Genomic DNA, 23,595 nt, shown 5'->3' with positions numbered 1-23,595 from the left:
AGGTTCTCTCTTCCTCCACTTTTCTCTCCCAGCAGATAAGCAGGGAGAAACAACCAAGAACTGAATTAAACTATACAAAACTTCCAAGTGTTACCTTACAGGACATGGCCCATCTAATTCCAGCCAAAAGAAACTTTCCTACTTTGCTCCAAAGATAGATAGAAAATCTAATAGTGGATCAGTCAAGTTTGGCTATGCTGCCTAGCTGTTCCACTGGGAAATACATAGTGCTGTAAATTAAAGATTTTTTTTAAATGGATGCTGTGGTAAACCTGATGAATGAGACACCCCACCAATTCAGATTGTGACTCACCCAAGAATTTGATTCATTGTATCAGATAACAGAGCCAGCATAATTTATGGGGTTTATAGACACAGCATGCTTTGAAGGTTTGAATGCTACTTTAACTTAGTCATGAATGAATGGCTTAGCTGTGTTATTGTAAATATGTTGGGGGTGGCACGTAAGAGCTGTGGACATGTTGCACATTCTATGAAGGCCAGAAAAATACTGAGAGCGCTCGAGGAAGAAAACAACTTGCTGAAATGTCAGCTGAAGCAGCAAGTTCTAATTTCTTGGAGCTACCATGCAATAGAAAGAGAAATTCCATGGCACAGTTAAACATTTTTCTTTGCCCTGATCTCATGTTTCTACATCTTCTCAGCTATGTGTTTGTTGGTCTGGATCTGTGAGTGTAGGTGTTTTCTCCTTGCTAGGACAGTGATACTGTGCGCTGACAGCCAAAAGGTGTTCACACCCTAAGAACAATAATATAACAACTGATAACACTATCACTTCTTAGACAGATAGATGATTGTGGAATTAAGTCCCACTCTCTGCTCTGCACTCTGGTGTGGGCAATGGTGGCATTACAGTGCAGTATTCTGCTGAACTAAGAGAAGTGCCACCCTTTAGATAAGATGAGAAACCAAGGCCCCTTCTGCCCATCTCAGGTGGCTTTCCAGGGGAAGGTTAAAGATTCTGATAATCCTCCTTTTGGCGAAACAGGTGCAACTCCCATTGATTAGCAATTATTAAAAAAGAGTAGATGATTGTAACAGGGTGGGGCTCACCTCATGTGAGTGGACCCCTGGCGAGTGTGTGCATGCCTGCAATTTTTGTCAATTTCTCCACTCATGGTGCCCCTGGTTGGCCACTGCACTCATCAGGAGGGTCTTTGGTGACTCAGCCTTCCGTCCATGTCACATTCAGTCCATGTGCACAGCAAAACAAACCCCTTCTGGGGTATACCATCCAACTGGGCCTATTTCAGGGCCCTTGGTAATGTCATGCAGCCCTCCCTCAGCTCAGTCTTTAACAGTCCAACGGGGCCTATCATAGTACCCCTCAGTTGGGTGTGTCCTTTCTCTGTAGCCCTCCCCAGGCTCAGTCCTTCAACAGTACAACAAGACCCATCACGGTACCCCTCCATTGGCAATGTCTGTGTAGCCCTCCTCAGACTCTGGTCCTCAGTCTGACCAACAGGCCCTATCTCAGTACCCTAGTTCAGTGGCTCTCTACCTTTCCAGATTGCTGTACCCCTTTCAGGAGTCTGATTTGTCTTGCATAACCCCAAGTTTCAGCTCACTTAAAAACTACTTGCTTACAAAAATCAGACATAAAAATACAAAAGTGTCACAGCACACTGTTACTGAAAAATTGCTTCTTTTCTCATTTTTACTATATAATTATAAAAAATCAATTGGAATATAAATATAATACTTACATTTCAGTGTATAGAATATAGAGCACTATAAACAAGTCGTATGAAATTTTAGCTTGTATTGACTGCACTAGTGCTTTTTATGTAGCGTGTTGTAAAACTAGGCAAATATCTAGATGAGTTGATGTACCCCTTGGAAGATCTCTGCAGACCCCCTGGGGTACATGTACCCTTGGTTGAGAACCACTGCCCTAATTGGCCAGCTTACGTGTGAAGGTTCCTGTTCTGGGATGGAGCAGCGCCCCAGGCAGAGGTGCCGGCTTCCTCATTTCCCTGGGGGTGCTCGACCCTCACTTCACCCCAGGCCCTGCCCCCACTCCATCACTTCCCCCAACACCCGACCCAGGCATCTTCCTGCCCTCACTCTACCCCATCTCTTCCCGCCCCCATTCTGCTCCCTCCCCCGAGTGCACCTCGCCTTCGCTCCACCTCCTCCTCCCCAGCATGCTGCTGAACAGCTGATCATAGTGTGCAGGAGGCGTTGGGAGGAAGGGGGAGGAGCTGATTGGTGGGCCGCTGGGAGGCGCTGAGAGGGAGAGGGAGGAGCTGATAGGCAGGGCTGCTGGTAGATGCTAAGCACCCACTATTTTTTTCCCCATGAGTGCTCCAGCCCCAGAGCACCCATGGAGTTGGTGCCTATGGCCACAGGGCTTCCTCCCTGGAGACTCTTTGCATGCCCTTTAGTCCTGTGACCCCAGCTCTCTAGCTGGGTCAGTCTCATTTCAGCCCCCTTCTCAGGGGTAACAGTTCCACGTACAGTCCCTTCCCTAGGCCTGTCTAAACTTCCTTCTCTCAGGGTGCAGCCACTTCTCCACTGGCTTTTGGGGGAGACCCAAGCCCACCCAATACTCTAGGCCCCACCCCAGGGACCTTCTAAGTAGCAGCCACATGCCATGTCCCTCTGTGTTTCCTTGAACCACTTCCTCATGCCCTATATCTTCCTTGAGTCCCATCAGCCAGCCAGGAACACCTTCTTTGCTCCCCCAATCCCTGCCAGAAGACTGAATTCACACTGTTCCTGCAGCTCCTTTTATATGAGCATGCTGGACCCTGATTGGCTGCTTCCCGGCAGCCTCTTTCTGATTAGCTGCATCCCAAGCAGCTGCTCTAAGCTTCTCCTCTATTGCTCTTTTGGGGACAGGCTGTGGCAGGACTGACAGCCTTCCAGCAGGGGGTCTCCGGGTCTAATATACCCCATCAGAATGATAAACAGCAACATCCATCAATAAACCATTTTGTAATATGTACAGTTGGGTGTGAACTATTGAATAGTGAACAATAGCTGCTCCCTTTGTGTACATAGTTACTGCACCATGAGTATTTTAATGGACACTCTGTGTTTAACAATCAGCCCTAAATTTGTGTTGGTTTGTGAAATTGCATGTGCACATCCACCCTACCCCTCCATTCTAATGCCTTGGGCTATTCTTGTGAGTAGGCAGGCACTGAAATATCCAGAATGCTGTTAATTCTTTCACATTTCAATACCTGCTTGTTCATAACCTAGGGAGGTTGAGCAGCAGGATGAAGCAGTGTGTAAACACAAGCTCACAGTCATAATTATCCTACTGTCAAAGGGAATTTCAGTGGTACACATTTGCAGCCAGGTAGGCTAATATTTCAATGCTCACCCACCTGTAATGGGTACACATCACCAAGTACTACTTAGCATGGACTCATTTACTGTTAAACAGAAAAGCTGATGTATTTCACAGGATTAGGATGAGATCTACACAATAATTTTTCAAACAGGTGGGTTGTGCCGTTGTGAAGCGAATCTGCTGTGATATGATATAAAACAGCAGCAATTCAGCTATGACACAGAAGAAAATAATACTTTTTTTGAAGGTGATAATTTTCCTTTCAAAATTTTTTTTATTAAACAACCAAATGAGAAATGCCCTGAAAAGGCAGTTTAATGGAGATCAGAATTCAAGTCTGTTCAGCTTTTAAATTAGGTAATTACAACAATCTGAACAGAAGAAATCATTTTGTCCACTCTGTGATTCTTATGATCTATTATTACTTGAAATGGAACAAAACTGAAATACCCACAAACAAGAAGATACTCATGACTAATCAGACAATTCACAGACCTGACTATTAAAATGCAAAACTTCAGGTTTGTTATTTGCCACTCAAATTAATAACAAGAACACAGTTGTCTGAGAGCTGCTCTCAATGTATTGTCACCACGACTCGTCACCAGCACTACTGAATCACACAACTGTCAGGAGCAAGGGGAAACAGAGATGCTAAGAGAAGATCAGTCAGGATTTCCCTGCATTAGTTGGATGTATTTGTTAAACGAAATCTAGCAGTAAGCATAAAAGCATAGTGCAAAACGGAAACTAGAAGAAACTATCCTAAACTAAATCTCAAAACCAAATGGCCACTGACCTGAACTTTAAAACTAAGACCCAGCTCTGTAATAAAGTTAGAGAGAAACAGAATCATACATTTTTGGAGTGTGTTTCGCCTATGAGTCTTCCGCACCTGATATTTCCTCTGTTTTTGCTGCACTACTGAAATTCAGCCAAGTAGAGAGGAGCCTCAAAACAGGGTTTAATTGTCACTTAAGCAGTGCACAGGTCTACTGCATAGGGTGGAATATCACTTACAGTGAACTGATCCCTCTGGTCATTCAGCTCAGTCATTTGACATATATTATATATCTAGCCATCCATCTATCAGTCTTATTATAGATCTATATACAAGGATATTCAGATCCACAGGGCAGAGCTCAAGTCTGATATTTTGTTCTCCCTTTATGCATATTTCATGCTGATGCTATGTGCATGTATTCATATAGGGAGAGCAGACTAATGGAGCTGAGAGCTGCCTTGAGGATCTGACGGGATTTTTTTTTGCCTGTATTAGGGTTGCTGTTGGGGTCCATTAAAGTTCATTCTGGTGAAGAGAGCATGTTGGAATCAAGATATTATGTGGCACTGAGAGGAAGACTTTGCCTCTAGATGTTTTTTGCATAAGATCCAGTCCTCCAAAGCTAAACTCTCATGAGTAAGTCTTACTGACAATAGTAGTCCCATTGACTTCAAAAGAACTATTGAGGTGAGCAAGGCTTGCAGGGCTGAGTCTTGATATTATGGCGGAGGGTGGGGGGAGAAAATTATTTATGTCTTCAACAAAGGGATAAAATAATTCTAAAGGATCACTACACTGACATTTAGAAATGCCCCTTCACAGAGTACATAAATACAACTGAAAACCAAATGTATAGGAGCAGTAAGTCAGTGTGTGATCTCACATTTCTTTTAATAATCTGTTTTGTCCATGCTCTGTCTACATTGCATACTTAAAATACTTTTACATGACTAGCAATTAGCTAAAACGTAACCAATTACAGACCTCTCTGACATTTGATTTAATACTATGTCATGGGCAAATACATTGAGAATCCACAGCTGAAAGAAATAAAAGTATTCAGCAACAGGGGCAGATATAACTACAAGTATGTGAATACAGACAGAAATGTCCCTATGGTAATTCTAGTAGATAGCATAAGGTTATAACCAAGTAATGGAAAATTTTAAAACCCATGAAACAAGAATAACATAGGTCATTCAATTAGCATTTCTCTCCCCAAACAGCTCAATCTTTATTATAGGTTATATCCTCACAGAATTACAGCACTGTAGATACTGACTGCAAAGGGAAATGAAATCGAGTACGGTTTGTGGATGATTTAACTTGAATTTCCTTTTCAGCTAGACACATGTGGCTTAGTCCCTTTGAACTATGGTATTTCTTTAGACTCTTGGCTCTATGACGTGTTGCTAGTAAGTAACTCATTTGGACTACAAAATATTGCACACTCTACCTCATCTTAGACAAAATAACTAGAGCAACCAGAGACCCAGACAGACGCTGATCCTAAAGTAACAGAGGATCCTGTGGCACCTTTAAGATTAACAGAAGTATTGGGAGCATAAGCTTTCGTGGGTAAGAACCTCACTTCTTGCATCTGAAGAAGTGAGGTTCTTACCCACGAAAGCTTATGCTCCCAATACTTCTGTTAGTCTTAAAGGTGCCACAGGATCCTCTGTTGCTTTTTACAGATTCAAACTAACACGGCTACCCCTCTGATACTTGATCCTAAAGTGCATGGATTGGACCAGCTATCAGATATCTGCATGAGTAAATCAAAGGAGAGAATTTAGACCCCAAAAGTCAAGCTTCTTTGCCTAAAGTTAGGTAGCTAGATCCATATTTAGTAACATAAATAAGTAGCTTGATGTTTAGAAGTACTTAGTACTTACTTCAGTGGAAGCAGCAGATATACAGCACCTCTGAAAATAAGTAGCACTTAAATAGGTGCTTAAACGGCGATTTAGATGTCTAACTTTAGACACCCACCTTTAAAAATGTTTGGCCTTAGGCTTTACTAATAAGCCTGTTCCCCTGGTATTTGGATCAAGTTTTTAGTTTGGCAAATGAGATATATAGGGCTCCGTCACAAAATTTGGATCCGAGTGCAGACTTTTGAATACAGTACTCCAATGTCAGAGGTGTTTGTATTCAGTTTTTTTTCTTTCTACCCATCTCCAGGGCCAAATCCTGGGGATCTTAATTAGGGCCTAATCCAGCAAAGCATTTAATTAAGTACTTTGGGCTTATGCTTAACTTTGGGCACATGAGCATTCCCACTGAAGGCACCGTAGTTAATGGAACTTTTTAAGTGTTTCACTGGACCAGGGACTAAGAGCTTGTCTATACAAGGAAATTGATTGGAATAGTTATTGTGGAAAAACTGTGTGTGTGGACTCTTCCAGTATAAGTGTCTATATAGGCAGTTATTCCAGAAAAGCTATAGCACTTTAAATTTATACCTTATCTTACTTCAGAATTGCTTCCCTATATAGACAAGCCCTCAGTTTTTATTCAAACTCAAGAATGGGACGGCTAAAGTATGGAGACCTGCATTTTATGATCTGACTAGTAAACCTTATTTATTAAGGACCCAAGACCGTAAACACAACACAGCAATACCCATCTTTGCCTATATGATATACTGACAAAACAGAAAAATCTACTTTGGTGTATCATTTAAAAATACAAAGATGCCAGCTTTTTAACTGTTTAAAGAACACATGATCTTTACTGCATTAATAAGCACTGTAAAATGTTTTATTGTGCATGTATGACAAACATGAGCAATGGTGAATTATCACTTGGTTTTTGCATACTGAAATTCCAGCACTGTGAGAGAAGTGCAGATATTGATACACAAAACAGGCTGTTATTTGTACTTTATCTGTATAATTTATGCTAAAAGATGCACTGGTGTGGTAGTAATTTGAATAGAATCTGACACTATGAGTCTCTCAATTAAATGTACAGAACACAGTTTAATTTTCATTTATTTCTGTTTGTTTCTGAAATTTAAATATACTATTACAATAATACATAAAGCGTATTTGTGCTCATGGGAAATTAAGCATGAGAATAACATTATGCTCTTTTTCTTATGGTTTATTTTCTTCAAAATACCTTTTGAAATTAAAAATAATTGAATGCAGAAAGCTATCAGCATTTCCAGCATTTGAGGTCTCAGGGCACATGGTCTCTCGTGGCTACTTGACTATTTATTTAATCATGCCATAAGAAGTGGGTAAAGGATAGGGACATGTTGGTCTCTAAGGTCATTTGCATAAAAACTATTTTATCATCCATATGTAATTACTTGGTTATTTATGTATCAGAGGGGTAGCCGTGTTAGTCTGGATCTGTAAAAGCAGCAAAGAGTCCTGTGGCACCTTATAGACTAACAGACGAATTGGAGCATGAGCTTTTGTGGGTGAATACCCACTTCGTCGAATGCATCCGACGAAGTGGGTATTCACCCACGAAAGCTCATGCTCATGCTCTGTTAGTCTATAAGGTGCCACAGGACTCTTTGCTGCTTTTGGTGATTTATGCATCTATTCTTTATTTTTCATATGGGAGATCGGGTTGCTGCTCTTTGGACCACACTATGTTGGTGACCATTGCAACTGAAATACAGAAATTATTCTAAACTAATTATAATACAAATAAATCAATCCAGATATCATTTGTGGCCTACAGGAAGTTGTGTAATTTACCACTTTCAGTCTATTTTAATAGGGTATGTCTATTCAAAGATGCATGTCTCTTTCTCAGGTGCAGTAGTCCGGATTGTGGCAAACTATCCTTAGGAATTAGTAAAAAATGTTACCGGTCTTGGAGGCGATCCCTTTCTTCCAGCAGATACACAGGAAGATGGCCATTACTTACGCATCAAGAAAATCCTTCCAGATGCCGGAAGGGTTGTGGTAAGTAGCAATGAGAGTTAGGGAGGGCTGTAGGAGATTCAGTTATTAGAAATAAAGGTAGCTGGGCTTGAGAAGAGACATTGTGAAATGATTAAATATCAATGGAATATGGCAAAAACCCGATGGATAGAAATCGGAAAGGACAGATTAAGTTGATGAAGGTCTGGACAAAGTCAATGAGTTACATTAACTCCATTGGAATTATACAATATATTTATCAATAATTTGAGGAGGACATAGTGGCAGGGATGAAATAGACCCTTTCAGTACTCTGTATACAAGGGCATGTGGAGTAGAAGAAAAACTACCCAACATCACCCACTGTAATCATTTATTCATGAAGGAGTAAAGGATTAGCAACTCAAGGGCTAATCCATTCATTCCAGTCTGATGTAGAAGTTGTATCAACAATACCTTATGGCTAAATGGTATCAAAGGTGGCTGCTAGATTTAATATCACCTGGGCCACGTGGCTTATTCAGCTCTAAGAGGAGATCATCAACAGTGCTACTAAATCTGTTCGTTTTCCATATCCAGGTCTGAAATTAAGCTAACCAGAGTCAAGGATATTATTTAGATATTATCAGAGTTGCTTTGTTGTAATCTTCTCAGTAATCACTCCTAAATATGGGAGATTAAATCTTTGTCAGTAGCTCGCAAGATTATCAGTGTTGAATGACAGTTTATTGAACAGGATTTAATTAGTGCCCTGTTGAGCACACCTGGCAACTTACTCTCACAGAGGGCCCAATGTTTCCTTGCTGGTCTGAACCAGACAAAACAGACATGAACCAGATATGTGATGTGGCCCAACACAATTCAGCACTGCATCAAGATATACTGGCTGAAACTGAAACCTAGAAGATGCTGCAGTTGACCCCTGAGTGTATTGCTCTGAAATCTCAATAGCTGATTGCTCAGCCCAGATTGCTGGACGGAGGCAAGCCACAAAAGGTCTGCTGTTCAAGTTTCACAGAGCCTGTGATGGAGGCATAGAACACTTTCTGTACCTTTAACAGCAGATAAGAGAATAAGGCTTCAAAAATTTCAGTTGCTCAAGCTCTGCCAAGACGTCCACCACCAATGTTATAGTCACCTTCTATTTTGCTTTATTTGTTGCAAATCATGTGTAAGCCATGGTGCCCCCAGAGTGAAGGCCAGGCAAGAAGGCATTTGGGGTTACTGCAATAGTGGTTGCAAAGAGCATGTATTGCAAAATTCCACCTGGCGTTTGATACTGTGGTCTGTCAGCAACCAGTATATCCAGTAGTTCACTAGAGCTCTCTGGAAATTTTCATTCTCCTGGCATAAAATTTTGCATCCGAAGAAGTGAGGTTTTTACTCACGAAAGCTTATGCCCAAATAAGTCTGTTAGTCTTTACGGTGCCACCAGACTCCTTGTTGTTTTTGTAGATACAGACTAACACGGCTACCCCCTGATACTTGGAAATTTTCAGGTTCTATTAACAATCCCATCAAAAGAAGGCCCTCAGCCAAACAGGATAGAAATATTTCAGCCTCAGGTAGGAATGATTTTGCTCCGTGTTATTTTCAGAACCAGATTAATTCCCAGCTTCTCCTGGCATAAACTCAGGCACAGAACAACAGAAGCAAAATGTTGACTTAGGGTAGGTCTATATTTACCTCTGGGTCCGGTGGTAAGCAATCGATCTTCTGGGATCGATCCCGGAAGTGCTCGCCATCGACGCCGGTACTCCTGCTCCGCGAGAGGAGTAACCAGAGTCGACAGGGGAGCCTGCTTGCCACGTCTGGACCCGCAGTAAGTTCGAACTAAGGTATTTCGACTTCACCTACGTTATTCACGTAGCTGAAGTTGCGTATCTTAGTTCGAAGTGGGGGGTTAGTGTGGACCAGGCCTGGGAGGGAGGCAACAAAGGAGAAAAGTAGCGGCAACCTTCCGTCTGCTGAAGATCTAAGTGGACCTGCAGGCAGGCAGGCAGAATACCCCAGAAACAGACAGTGTTGGCAGGGGAAGGGGACATAGACCCCATAGCAAGGAAATGAGCAGTTTCAGTGAATTCCTGTTGCCCTCCCACACTGAAAACCCAGAGAGATGTTGGGGTGGAATCCCCCAGGGGAATAATAGCCCAGTCCACTGCAGAGGGTACACATTACACTTACTGTGTTGGCAGGGCTGAATCTGGCTCATATGTTATTCTAAAGGAAGATCAATTTTCTTCCTTAACTACTATGAGAAATGACACTACTCAAAAAACTATTCAGTCCAAAGTCTTAGTACCTTTTCCAGAACAGACCAGTGCCCAGTGCTGTAAAATGTACGACTTGATATTTTATTATGAATCTGTTCTCACCAATAGTGTTCTTATCGTTGGTGACAACAGGAGTTACACGCATGCACAGAGGGAGGAAACTGACCCAAAAGTATTCAGCCTCAGGGACCTCAAAAACTAAACCAAAACAACCCTCCAAACTCCTAGGACAAAGTGAGAAAGATCTATGACAAAATGGTCTATGACCTTACGAATGACAATTGTTTCTTTCACATAATAAATAGTTTGCTGTCATGAGAGGTAAGGAGCAGAATTTTAAATCTATATGTAGAGTCTTTCATCTGCATTGTAGCTCCTAAAGAAACCCTTTCTCATACAAAGTGATACCTTTAAGACTGTAACAAAACTCACTACTCATTGGGTAAGTTTGCATGACTATGTTATATAAAGATCACAAAAATAGTGGTAGTTTGTTGTTATTATTGATTTATAGTTTCAAATAGCTACTGAAATGCCTAAAAACAACTGAAATATGAGCCCATGAATTTGATGCAGGGTTTCCCTCACTTTTTAATCAAGGATATTTAATTTTTAACCATGCGGGATTAAACTCTAGGATGGCATTTTGGGAGTGTGAGGAGAAAAAGCTTTAGGCAGCAGGTATTATAAGCTAGCATGGTTCTTTTTAGATGGCAGAAAGAGAAAAAATCCTTTATAGACCACCTAGAAACATTACCAGAGAAACTACTTGTGCTGTTAGTTAATGGTAAAACAAAACATTTCCTACCCATTAAAGTAAAAATCATGTATTGAATCTGACTCCAGAGACGATGCAGTATGATAAGAAAAGCCAAAACTGATATGCAGAATGCTAACTCCTGTGAGGAAATAAGAAGAATGCTTCACTAATGTTGTCATAGTAAACTGGGCTGGTCAACACCAGGTTTGGTGAAGAGATTCAGTTTTCAGAACATTTTTTTCAGTTATTCTTTTACATGTCATTATTTAACTTAAGAGATTGATGAAAACAGGGACATGATGAATATACCCAGTCTCTATTTGGTTTATCAATGACTCTAGAAACTATGCCAGATTGGTCTTTGTTAAAATCATAGGCAGGAAACAAACTAAAGTTTGCCTACTTAACATGATCACTGCCACATGGCAGAGGCCATTTTACATATGACCTTGCCATTTCTCCTTGTCCAAGCACCGCTTCACCACTCTTCCATTAAAAACACATTCCCACCAACCCTTCTGACCTACAAAACCATGACTACCCACCTTCCTTTGTGAATCTCACCCATAATTCCTCCCAGCCCCAGAACCACACCCTCATTATTTGCTCACCTGCTACCCCTCCAGCAGTGTACATACACATCATACTTATTTCCAACAAATATTGAAGCATGGTAACCAGTGCACAATGATTCACAACCATCAGGAATTGTCCCAACTCTAAAAAAATATTCTTTCCCCCTTGTTTACTCTTGTATTTCTACTTTCCCTAATTGCTTCAGTTTGCTTCCTTGGTTTGCTTGAAAGCCACTGCAGTAGGGTTTCCAAAAAGTAAAAGTCACATCAAACATTTATTTCTGCTATTTTACTGCTCCTGATAATAAGGGCCGGAAACTACAGTCCTTACACAGGCAAATCTCCCACTAAGATAAGTAAATGGGCATTTTACCTGAGTGTGGCGTGCAGGATGCGGCCCTAATTCTTTGTAACAGTTCTGTTGAAACAACAGCAACAAGAAGTTTCATTTTGAATAGTACCTGCTTTTGACATCTTGTCTAGAACACACTTAAGACGACATTGTCATGGTAGGTTTCATAATTAAAAAAAATATTTTTACTCTACTCTTGTTCATAAATAAAGTCCCGGCCTGGAAGGATTAACACTGAAAACTGTAGGCCAATTTTAGCCTTCATTATGACTTACATCAATGAAAATCTTTCCACTGAATTCAGTGGTTATTGGAGAGGGCCCTCAGTCATTAGAGCTTTGTCCTCATATGTCATATCTGAATTTACTCTTGTTTCTTTATCTTTCCCTCCCCCCGCCACACACTGGTTTATTGTTGTAGGGTTGCTCATGAGTGCCAAACTGCTGACACTGATTTTTTTATTTATTTATTTTTTTTTTTTAAGAAAAAACATAGCATTGAAGTATTTGCTACATACATGCTCAGGCACACACGTACACAGCACACACAAGCATGCACACAAGTAATTTTCAAAAACAGGAGGTCTACAATCTTCAAAAACCTACATCTCTTGAGTTTGGCACCCAGAAATGGAGCCATTCCAAATTAGTGGATACTTTTTAAATTTAGGCCTTAACCAATTTACACACACAAATGCAGGCGCATGTGTGTTGTGCACATTTTTCACATGTTCCTCAGCTCCACTCCATGAATCTCTGGCCCATTAAGAATTACATGGACTTTTCAAACAAACAGAGAGGAAAAAGTCAAATTTGGGGTCTGCCAAACTCTGACAGTGTCCTTTTAAGAAGAAAAATAAAAAACACATGACATCCCATTATTACATCAATACCAATGTCATAATAGTGATAGTCTAATACAGGGCTAGCATTTCTGATGCTCATACTGATCTTTGATCATATTGCAAACACTCTTGAAAGAAAACTTTTGGAACAGTTATTTACAATGCAAAATTAACTTAAATCACACCATGCTTTTAGAATTGCCGTCAGACAAACAAAAGAACCTTGACGCTTGCATAGCCCAGTGTGCATAGAGAAAAGGCTAACCAAGAGCAACCGTACATTCCAGATGTGTGACAGATACGGCAGTAAAACTACAGTAGGTAAGTCTCAAGCAACAGCTGCCTATGCAATGGTTGTAAATTGCATGTGACATATAGATTCAGATTTTCAACATTGCATAAAGGTAACTGTGTGGATTTGTTTGCCACTAATGTGTAAATACCTGATGTGTGCAGACATGGCCAATTAGACATGTGTCTGATATCTAACTGACCACATGCATGAGCGCCTCAGGTATTTACTTCCACATATTGGGTGCACTGGCACATAAGTTAGGCACAAGAAAATATATGCACACCCCTGTGGATTCCTAAGTTTGAGAGTCTGGCCCACAATACATTTTTAATCAAATGTATTAATTCATGGACTTTATTGAAATCACACTGAGTTGTGTTTCCATATTTCTGAGATAATGGTTTGCCTCTGCATTTTTTTTAAAACAAAATTTCCTTCAATATTATATCCCATTTGGACCCCAGCTGCATGCAAATACACTTTGAGATATCATTAACACTAACCTGGGAAGTAGCTGCAGTTGTGCTAATTTCCTTACCACTCCCAGGTGCACACTCATTGCCTGTTGCTGCTTCTGTAGTTTCTGCCTTCTTTACATTCATTTCCAGAGAAACGGACGGCCCTACTTGGCCCAACCCATCACTCAGTTGGGTCAAACTTGGGCCGCTTGCTTGCCGTGATTTGGCCTTATACCAACTAGGGTAAAACAAGGGATCGATGGTTTCTGCTGTTGATGGCATTTGTGTTTCAGACTCCGCAGTCTGTCGAGCACCACTTGGCACAACCTCACCCTTCATCAGGATAGATAAAGTAAAAACAAAAAAACACACAAGCAGAGTGCACTATGTTACCTTCCTGTGTTCAGCCCGTATTTCTCTGCATGCCATGTTTGTTTTTATCTCACTGCAAAGAATTTATTGTTTGAGGTCCAAAAGAATTATAACTGAAATACAGAGCAAAAGTGTCTAGCATTTGGATGTATGGAAAATACAAACACTGGGTCAAATCCTGCAGCCCCACTCAGCAAAACTTCCCATTAGCTTCAAAGGGAACTTTGGTTGAGAAAAGACTGAAGGAGATGTTCCTTTCATTAATTTCATTACACACTTTGGGCCTGATTCTCTTCTGAAGTATAAATCAGGAATAACTCCACCGAAGTCAGTGAATTCACATGATAGTAAAAAATGGTCTGAGAGGAGAATGAGGTCCTTTATTTTAGAGATATTGCCTAAAAACTACCTAGTGTACAGAAATGTCTAAGTGCCAATCTGGAGGTTCTTACTCAGTTACCTGAGTTCATACTCAAGTGAGCTCCCATCTCTGTGTAATCACTGAGCTAAACTATACTACACAATGCGTAAGAACTTCCAGTACTGGCCTCACACATTGAAGATGACATATGTGGGGTCTTACCCACTGCCTACTGAAGTCAATTGGAGTCTTTTAAATCATTTCCTTGGGTTTGGGATTGGGACAATAATTTATTTTTAAAAATAAATATACAGAATTGTATCACTCAACATTGATTCTGTTGACATGAGCAGGTAGAATAAACAGACTATAATGACAATAGAGATAAATGCTTGCCCACCACACAACTGTTTATATATAATAGTTGACTTATCGATGACTGGAGCAGCTGACAGAACTGCACCCTCTCTATCAATGTCAAGTCTTTCCAGACTAGCCAACTGCAGGTTTTGACCACATGGTACCATTAGTACAGATGACTAGATATTACAACATTTTTACTTTGCTTTCCCTAGGCCAACAGGAAAAAGCTAAACTGCAAGCATCCTGCACACTGCATCCCCCACATGCCAGTCTGACCAACTCATAATGGCTTTTTAAAATTACTAATGGGCTAGACCAGCATATCTCTATATTCTTTTTCACTCAGGAGGTGTCGGACTTCACAAAATTATGAGGCAGTTCAGTTTCTAATTAGGCCTGGTCTACATATGAAGTTAAATTAGTGCAACTCTGCATGTGAACACTCTTAAATCAGTTTAAATTTGCTTATTTAGATTTAGATTAAGTTGGTAAAGAATCAAGTTAAATAGATATATGCCATTTCTAAACTGATTTAAGAATATCCACAGAGAACAGGCACAAACCCGTGTAAGCCCTCAAATAGATCAAAGAAGGCATACATCTAGATAATTTATTCCCCCTCCCACCCTGGTTCTGTTAAATCAGAACTTTGCCATAAACACGGACTCTTTATTTGCTTCCTTGTTTGTGCACCACTGTCAATGACCTCAGCATGGTGCTGGAGTCAGGACTTAACTGGAGTTGCAGAAGAGATTAAGTTGTCCTGCTTGGTAAGTTAATTGCCGATATTGATAGCTGAAGGATATTAGCAGGTATTGTTTTGGTGTAGATCTCACAAAGTATCAGTCATTGGTGTTTCCCAAAAAGGGAAAAAGATTACTAAGCAAGAGACTTAGACCGAGCTGGATGAGCGACCGGCTGAAAGGGGCGATTAGGAAAAAACAGAAAGCGTACAAAGAGTGGAAGAGGGGAGGGATCAGTAAGGAAACTTACCTTAGCGAAGTCAGAGAATGTAGAGATAGAGTGAGAAAGGCCAAAGGCCGGGAAGAGTTGGACTTAGCGAGGGGAATTAAAAGTAATAGTAAGAGGTTTTACAGCCATATAAATAGGAAGAAAGCAAAGAAAGAAGAAGTGGGACCGCTGAAGACTATAGCCGGAGAGGAGATTAAAGATAATCTAGGCATGGCGCAATATCTCAATGAATATTTTGCATCGGTGTTTAATGAGGCCAATGAAGGTATTAGGGATACTAGCACCGTTACAGAGGGGCATACGGGATGGGGGATTACCGCATCCGAGGTAGAAACAAAACTAGAACGCCTTAATGGGACTAAGTCGGGTGGACCAGACGATCTTCATCCGAGAATATTGAAGGAATTGGCGCGGGAAATAGCAGGCCCATTAGCGACTATATTTAATGAATCTGTAAACTCGGGGGTAGTCCCGTTAGACTGGAGAATAGCCAATGTGGTTCCTATTTTCAAGAAAGGGAAAAAAAGTGACCCGGGTAACTATAGGCCTGTTAGTTTAACATCAGTAGTGTGCAAGGTGCTGGAGAAGATTCTGAAAGAGAAACTAGTTGAGGACCTTGAGGTTAATGGCAAATGCGATAAATTACAGCATGGTTTTACGAAGGGCAGATCGTGCCAAACGAATCTGATCTCCTTCTTTGAGAAAGTAACGGACTTATTAGATAAGGGAAATGCGGTGGACCTAATTTACCTGGATTTCAGTAAAGCGTTTGATACAGTACCCCATGAGGAACTATTGGTTAAAATGAAAAACATGGGGATCGATATGAAAATCCAGAGGTGGATAGGGAATTGGTTAATGGGGAGAATGCAGCGGGTCGTATTAAAGGGTGAATTGTCGGGTTGGAGGGAGGTTACTAGTGGAGTGCCTCAAGGTTCGGTTTTGGGACCCATCTTATTTAATCTATTTATAACTGACCTCGGGACAGATTGCAAGAGTGGGCTGATAAAGTTTGCGGATGATACGAAGGTGGGAGGAGTTGCAAACTCGGAGGAGGATAGGGATACTCTGCAGGGAGACTTGAATGAGCTTGTGAATTGGAGTATTAGAAATAGGATGAAATTTAATAGTAAAAAGTGTAAGGTTATGCACTTGGGGACGAATAATAACAATTTTAGTTACAAGATGGGGACGCATTGGTTAGAAGTAACGGAAGAGGAGAAGGACCTAGGGGTCCTTGTGGACCGCAGGATGACTATGAGTCGGCAATGTGACGTGGCGGTGAAAAAAGCCAATGCGGTCTTGGGATGTATTAGGCGAGGTATATCTAGTAGAGATAGGGAGGTCCTGCTTCCGTTGTATAAGGCACTGGTGAGACCTCATTTGGAGTACTGTGTGCAGTTCTGGTCTCCAATGTTTAAAAAAGATGAACTCAAACTGGAACGGGTGCAGAGAAGGGCGACTAAGATGATCAGAGGAATGGAAAACCTGTCGTATGAAAAGAGATTAGAGGAGCTTGGGTTGTTTAGTCTGACAAAGCGAAGGCTGAGGGGGGATATGATTGCTATCTTTAAATATATCAGAGGGGTTAATACAAGGGAGGGAGAGGAATTATTCCAGTTTAGTACTAATGTGGACACGAGAACGAATGGATACAAACTGGCCGGGGGGAAGTTTAGGCTAGAAATTAGACGAAGGTTTCTGACCATCAGAGGGGTGAAATATTGGAACGGCCTTCCGAGGGAAACGGTGGGGGCGACGGACCTGTCTGGTTTTAAGATTAAGTTGGATAAGTTTATGGAGGGAATGGTTTAATGATAAAACATAGTAGTCAAGGAAAACCAAGCAATGGTACATGAACAACATAATGGCCAACAAGGGTCAGGCTAGAGACTCTTGCCTATATGCTCGGGGTATTACTGATCGCCATATTTGGGGTCGGGAAGGAATTTTCCTCCAGGGTAGATTGGCCGAGCCTCTGGAGGTTTTTCGCCTTCCTCCGCAGCATGGGGCAGGGATCACTAGCAGGAGAGTCTCAGCCGATTGAAGTCACTAAAACACAGGACTGGGGACTTCAACGGTAGAGTACAGGGAAGGGTCTTGCGGCCTGCGGCATGCAGGGGGTCAGACCAGATGATCATAATGGTCCCTTCTGACCTTAATGTCTATGAGTCTATGAGTCTATGAGAATTGTATTCCAGGAGAGAAAGTACAAAGATCGCAAACATATCCTAAATACATGGCTTCAAATATAAAGATATTTCAAATCCAGAACGTGTTTGGGCTGCCATTTCATAACAAACAGACTTACTTCTCTGCATCTAACACTATGAGACGTGAACTTCTAAATGATATCCCCAGTGACAAGACCACCAAAGGAAGGTAAATGTCATTCATAGGAACAAAAGTTTAGAGAGGTCAGGTAATATGGCTTATGAATTCTTCAGAAGGCATGCTAAATGTGAAGTTCTCTTGGTATACATGTTTTTACTTCTCATCTCAGTTATAACTGTTAGTTTCTACTAAGCAAAAGAACAAACAACAAAACCGAGCGTCGAGTTGTCAGTCCTTAAGGGTTTTGCTCCAAAATGAAATCTTAGTAACCAAATGTTCCTTGATTTACATAAGAAAACACTGTTTGTTTTTTTAAACCAATGAACTCACACACATACACAGCTTGAATATAAGCAATGGCAGTAAAATCTTTGCTTTCTTCCTTGAATGGGCTATATTTTTGACATGTTTCTGACATATGTTTCAGCATCTATCGGGTCAGATTAGATCATTCATAGTGCTCTAGAATGGAGGAAACATTCAGCATAGCTGATAGGCCGGAGAATAGTTGGATGCAATTACCTGACTAACTGAGGCAGCTGGTGGTAATGATGGGGCTGATTCAGTCTGAGGGCCTCCTGTTGTGCTCTTGGGTTCTGAGTCTAGCTGAGATACTTTCTCAGCTACCTCTTCCTCCTCACCAGATGACTCTGTGCGGACTTCATCAAACTCTTCACCTTCCATCACTTCATCTTCCTCATCACCCTCCTCCTCTAATAAACATTCATGTAAGCACAGCACTAGGTTAAAACAACAATACATGGGGTACGCTCTTTATACAACACAGAGATTTAGAAATATGAAGTTACTATGGTAACTATACAGTAGGTCTATTGATAGCTAAAGGGACCCACAGTGACGGTTTTCTCAAGGGACAGTACAGCTTTAATTTCAGCTGACGCTCATAGGGCCAAGACTGGAATCTGCCCTGGATGCATGCGAAAGGAAGGAAGATGATGCAAGAGAGAGACAGAGACCAAAGAGGAGCCGTCTCCCCACATGTTGCATCTCTGTGCACAGGCCTTCAGCACAAGGACTGGGCAAGCCGGCCAGTGCCACCAACAGTGTAGGCTCCCCACAGGTGCTGGGGACAGGAACACACACTGTATTCTGCCACAGGGTGTTGTAGCAGTTACATTCCCCCTGCCTGAGGTAAAAAAGTAGTGCTGGCAATTAATCGCAGTTAACTCACGCAATTAACTCAAAACAATTAATTGTGATTAAAAAAATTAATTGTGATTAATCACATTTTTAATCACATTGTTAAACAGCAGAATACCAATTGAAATTTATTAAATATTTTGGGATGTTTTTCTACATTTTCAAATATATTGATTTCAATTACAACATAGAATACAAAGTGTACAGTGCTCACTTTATATTATTGATTACAAATATTTGCACTGTAAAATGATAAACAAAAGAAACAGTATTTTTCAGTTCACCTCATACAAGTACTGTAGTGCAATCTGTTTATCGTAAAAGTGCAACTTACAAATGTAGATTTTTTTTGTTCCATAACTGCACTCAAAAACAAAACAATGTAAAACTTCAGAGCCTACAAGTCCACTCAGTCCTACTTCTCATTCAGCCAATTGCTAAGACAAACAGGTTTGTTTACATTTACGGGAGATAATGCTGCCCACTTCTTATTTACAATGTCAGCAGAAAGTGAGAACAGGCGTTTGCATGGGACCTTTGTAGCCGGCATTTCAAGGTATTTACGTGCCAGATATGCTAAACATTCGTATGTCCCTTCATGCTTCGGCCATCATTCCAGAGAACATGCTTTCATGCATCTGACGTTCGTTAAAAATAATGCATTAATTAGATTTGTAACTGAACTCCTTGGGGGAGAAATGTATGTGTCCTGCTCTGTTTTACCTGCATTTTGCCATATATTTCATGTTATAGCAGTCTCGGATGATGACCCAGCACATGTTCATTTTAAGAATACTTTCACTGCAGATCTGACAAAACACAAAGAAGATTGTGGGATTGAGAGATTTCTAAAGCACAGCACTCAACCCAAAGTTTAAGAATCTGAAGTGCATTCCAAAATCTGAGGGATGAGTTGTGGAGCATGCTTTCAGGAGTCTTAAAAGAGCAACTGTCCTCTGGAATAGTGGTTGAAGCATGAAGGGACATATGAATCTTTATCGCATCTTGCACATAAATATCTTGCGATGCCGGCTACAACAATGCCATGAGAATACCTGTTCACACTTTCAGGTGACATTGTGAACAAGAAGTGGGCAGCATTATCTCCTGCAAATGGTTGAGCGATTTAGCTGAAGAAGAAAGAGGACTGAGTGGACTTGTAGGCTCTAAAGTTTTACACTGTTTTATTTTTGAATGCAGTTATTTTTTGTACATAATTCTACATTTGTAAGCTCAACTTTCATAATAAAGAGATTGCACTACAGTACTTGCATTACGTGAATTGAAAAATGCTATTTCTTTTGTTTTTTACAGTGCAAATATTTGTAATAAAAAATAAATATAAAGTGAACACTGTATACTTTGTATTCTGTGTTATAATTGAAATCAATATATTTGAAAATGTAGAAAACATCCAAAAATATTTAAATAAATGGCATTCTATTATTGTTTAACTGCGTAATTAATCGCAATTAATTTTTTTTAATCGCTTGACAGCCCTAGTAAATAGCCTCCAGAAGCTCCCCTAGGGCATAGAGTTGCCAACTTTGTATTTGCAGAAAATCAAACACTCTTGCCCCACCCCCTTCCCTGTCCCTTCCCCAAGGCCATGCCCCTGCCCCGTCCCTTCTCCGAGGCCCCACCCCTGCTCACTCCATTCCCCCTCCATCTGTCACTTGGTCTGCCCCACCATTGTTCACTCGCTCATTTTCACCAGTCTGGAGCAGAGGGTTGCGGTGCAGAAGGGGGTGAGGGCTCCAGCTGGGGGTGTTGGTTCTGGGGTGGGACCGGGGATGAGGGGTTCAGCATGTGGGCTCTGGGCTGGGGCCAAGGATTTCAGAGTGTGGGAGCGGGCTCCGGGCTGGGGCAGGGGGTTGGAGTGTGGGATAAGGTATAGGTTCTGGGCTGGAGGGTGCGAGCTCTGGAGTGGGGCCAGAAATGAGAGGTTAGGGTGTGGGAGGGGACTCTGGGCTGGGGTGGGGGACTGGGGTTTGGGAGGGGGTTCGGGCTCCTGATAGGGGTGTGGGCTCTGGTATGGGGCCAGGGATGAGGTGTTTGGACTGCAGGAGGGGGCTCTGGACCGGGGATGAGGGGTTTGGAGTGCGGGAAGGGGCTCTGGGATGGGGCAGGGGTTTGGGGTGTTGGAGGAGATGTGTGGTGCAGGCTCCAGGAGGGAGTTTGGGTGTGGGAGGGGACTCAGGGCTGGGGCAGGGGGTTGGAGTGTGGACTCCAGGTGGCTGAGCTGGGGCAGGAGATTGGGCTGCAGGAGGGGGTCAGGGTTCAGGCTCCGGGTGGCCAAGCTGGGGCAGGGAGTTGGGCTGTGGGAGGGGGTGCAGGCTCTGGGAGGGAGTTTGGTGCAGGAGTGGACTCAGGGCTGGAGCAGGGGTTAGGGTGCGGGAGGAGGTGCAGGGTGTAGGCTCTGGGCAGCGCTTACCTCAGGCAGCTTCCAGACGCAGCCAGCATGTCCCTTTGTCTTCTAGTCGCAGGGGTGGCCAGGTGACTCAGCTCCGCATGCTGCCCCTGCCTGCAGGCACTGCCCCTGCAGCCCCCATTGGCCATAGCTCCAGGCCAACGGGAACTACGGAGCTGGCGTTTGGGGCAGTGGCAGTGCACGGAGCTCCCGTGGCCGCCCCTCAGCCTAGGAGCCAGAGGGACATGCCGGCCACTTCTGGGAACCACAAGGAGCTGGGTAGGGAGCCTGCCTGCCCCACTGCAGGTGGCCAACTGGACTTTTAATGGCCCGGTCAGGAATACAAAATTAGTGGCTGAAGGGAAATTAGTAGATGTACTATATTTGGATTTATTAAAGCATTTGACACAGTGTTTCATGAAATCTTCCTCTCAAAATCAGTTCAAATCAGCTTGGATATTAACACTGTCAGCATGGATTGAAAACTGGCTGAAGGACTGTAAAGAAAGTCTTATGATAGATGACAGACTATTAACTTGAAGGGATGTGTCTAGTGGTCAACCTCAGACATTTGTTTTAGTCCTGATCTCAAGTAACATCTTTGTAGAGGAAGGAATATACAGCAAGTTTATAAAATCTGCACAGATTACACTAAATTGAGAGGAGCTTTAAATACCAGTGAGGATACAGAATTAATACAAAGGGTCTAGAGTAATCAACAACATGGGAATTAAATGGCAATATGATAGTCAACTAGGAAATCAGAGGGCGAACAGCACATCCCTCGGCCCGCACCGCTTCCCGCAGCCCCCATTGGCCTGGAACGGCGAACCGTGGCCAGTGGGAGCCGCGATCGGCCAAATTTGTGGATGTGGCAGGTAAACAAACCAGCCTGGCCCACCAGGGGCTTTCCCTGAACAAGCGGCAGACTGGCTTTGAGAACCACTGGTCTAGATGACTTTGAGGTCCCTTTCCTGCCCTACATTTCTATGATCCCATGATGTATTAACTGTAGTTTCAAACTGACCATATATTTTGTAAAGGTAGGGAGAGTCTTATCTTTCACTCAGGAAGATTTTACTAAACCTTTTCATTGGCTTACATGTTTTGTATGACTAAGAAGATACCAAGAACGAATTGCAAACTAGACAAAGTTATAACAATGAGGAATTTTCTTATATACTGATACACGAAGTCATCTTGAGCCTGATCTTGAAAGCCCTCTGAAAACAGAGCCCCATTGACTTCAGTGGGAGTGTTAGATGTACTAGGAGTTCAGGATTAACCTTCTTATGTTGACACTATATATTAACATACATCCTAGTAATGGTGTTACTATCATATGAAATATAAATGTAACAGTAAAGCCTAAGGTTAGTAGGTAAAGAATAGAGGACCAGCTTTGTGATTCTCTATATTTTCAGATGTTCAAGATTTTAAGAGAGAAATCTGTTTATTTCAACTATTCAGATCCTCTGATTTCCCATCATTTTGTAAGCTGAAGCATAACGGTGCCCTGTTTGCATGCTACTTAGTTAAGCATAGAATAGTAACTGTGTACTATTTCATCTATTCTGAAATATCAGGCATATAAATGACACCAGAGGAGATCCCTAAATGTATAAGAAATAATGGCATCCTTGTTCGTCTCCATAAATGTATGATCTTGAACTCCATTTACATTTTCAATGAAATTTCTCTGATATAATTAAAAAGAAAAATATATTATTCATAGTTACTTTTATTAGTTTGTGTTATTCTATTTCTTTAATGATTTTCTATATCAGACAGTCCATAAAACTGCTGTTTCTCATTGTAATGACAGACTAGTACCTATACAGGCCCAATCCTACAGCTCTTTTACATGAGCAATCAACGAGTAAGGGCTGACGGATCAGGTCCTTAGGAAAGAACTAGGCTATATTAAAGGAAAATAAGAATCAACATGTTACATGATTCTAAACCATGGTGGGTTTTACTTTTGATTAAAATTTATGTTAAATGATCTAGGTACATTGGTGGATAGAAGGGAATATCTGATTTGAATTTTCCTTACATGGTATCTTCAT

At 41.7% G+C, this 23,595-nt stretch overlaps 1 protein-coding gene across 11 annotated transcripts in view; it reads right to left on the bottom strand.

Annotated features, from left to right (window-relative positions):
• TRIM55 (tripartite motif containing 55) overlaps positions 1-23,595 on the bottom strand; it is a 60,156-nt gene that overhangs the window by 12,771 nt on the left and 23,790 nt on the right. For 6 of the 11 annotated variants that reach the window (XR_004644749.1, XM_034763017.1, XM_034763010.1 and 3 more), the window contains 3 exons: positions 18,478-18,668; positions 13,599-13,886; positions 11,978-12,022 (listed from right to left, as the gene is read on the bottom strand). Coding sequence is in view for 10 of the 11 variants with exons in the window: in XM_034763017.1 (XP_034618908.1) it covers positions 11,978-12,022; positions 13,599-13,886; positions 18,478-18,668 (524 nt within the window). In the remaining variant the exon portion in view is untranslated. Of the gene's footprint in view, positions 1-11,077; positions 11,169-11,977; positions 12,023-13,598; positions 13,887-18,477; positions 18,669-23,595 lie in introns of all 11 variants that reach the window. The other 5 variants (XM_034763019.1, XM_034763018.1, XM_034763011.1 and 2 more) reach the window with 4 other exon arrangements.

Source organism: Trachemys scripta, chromosome 2 (genome assembly GCF_013100865.1).
Source record: "Trachemys scripta elegans isolate TJP31775 chromosome 2, CAS_Tse_1.0, whole genome shotgun sequence".
In the NCBI taxonomy this organism is placed as follows: Eukaryota; Metazoa; Chordata; order Testudines; family Emydidae; genus Trachemys; species Trachemys scripta.
The sequence above is the reverse complement of the archived record's forward strand: the minus strand, read 5'-3'. Positions and strand labels throughout refer to the sequence as shown.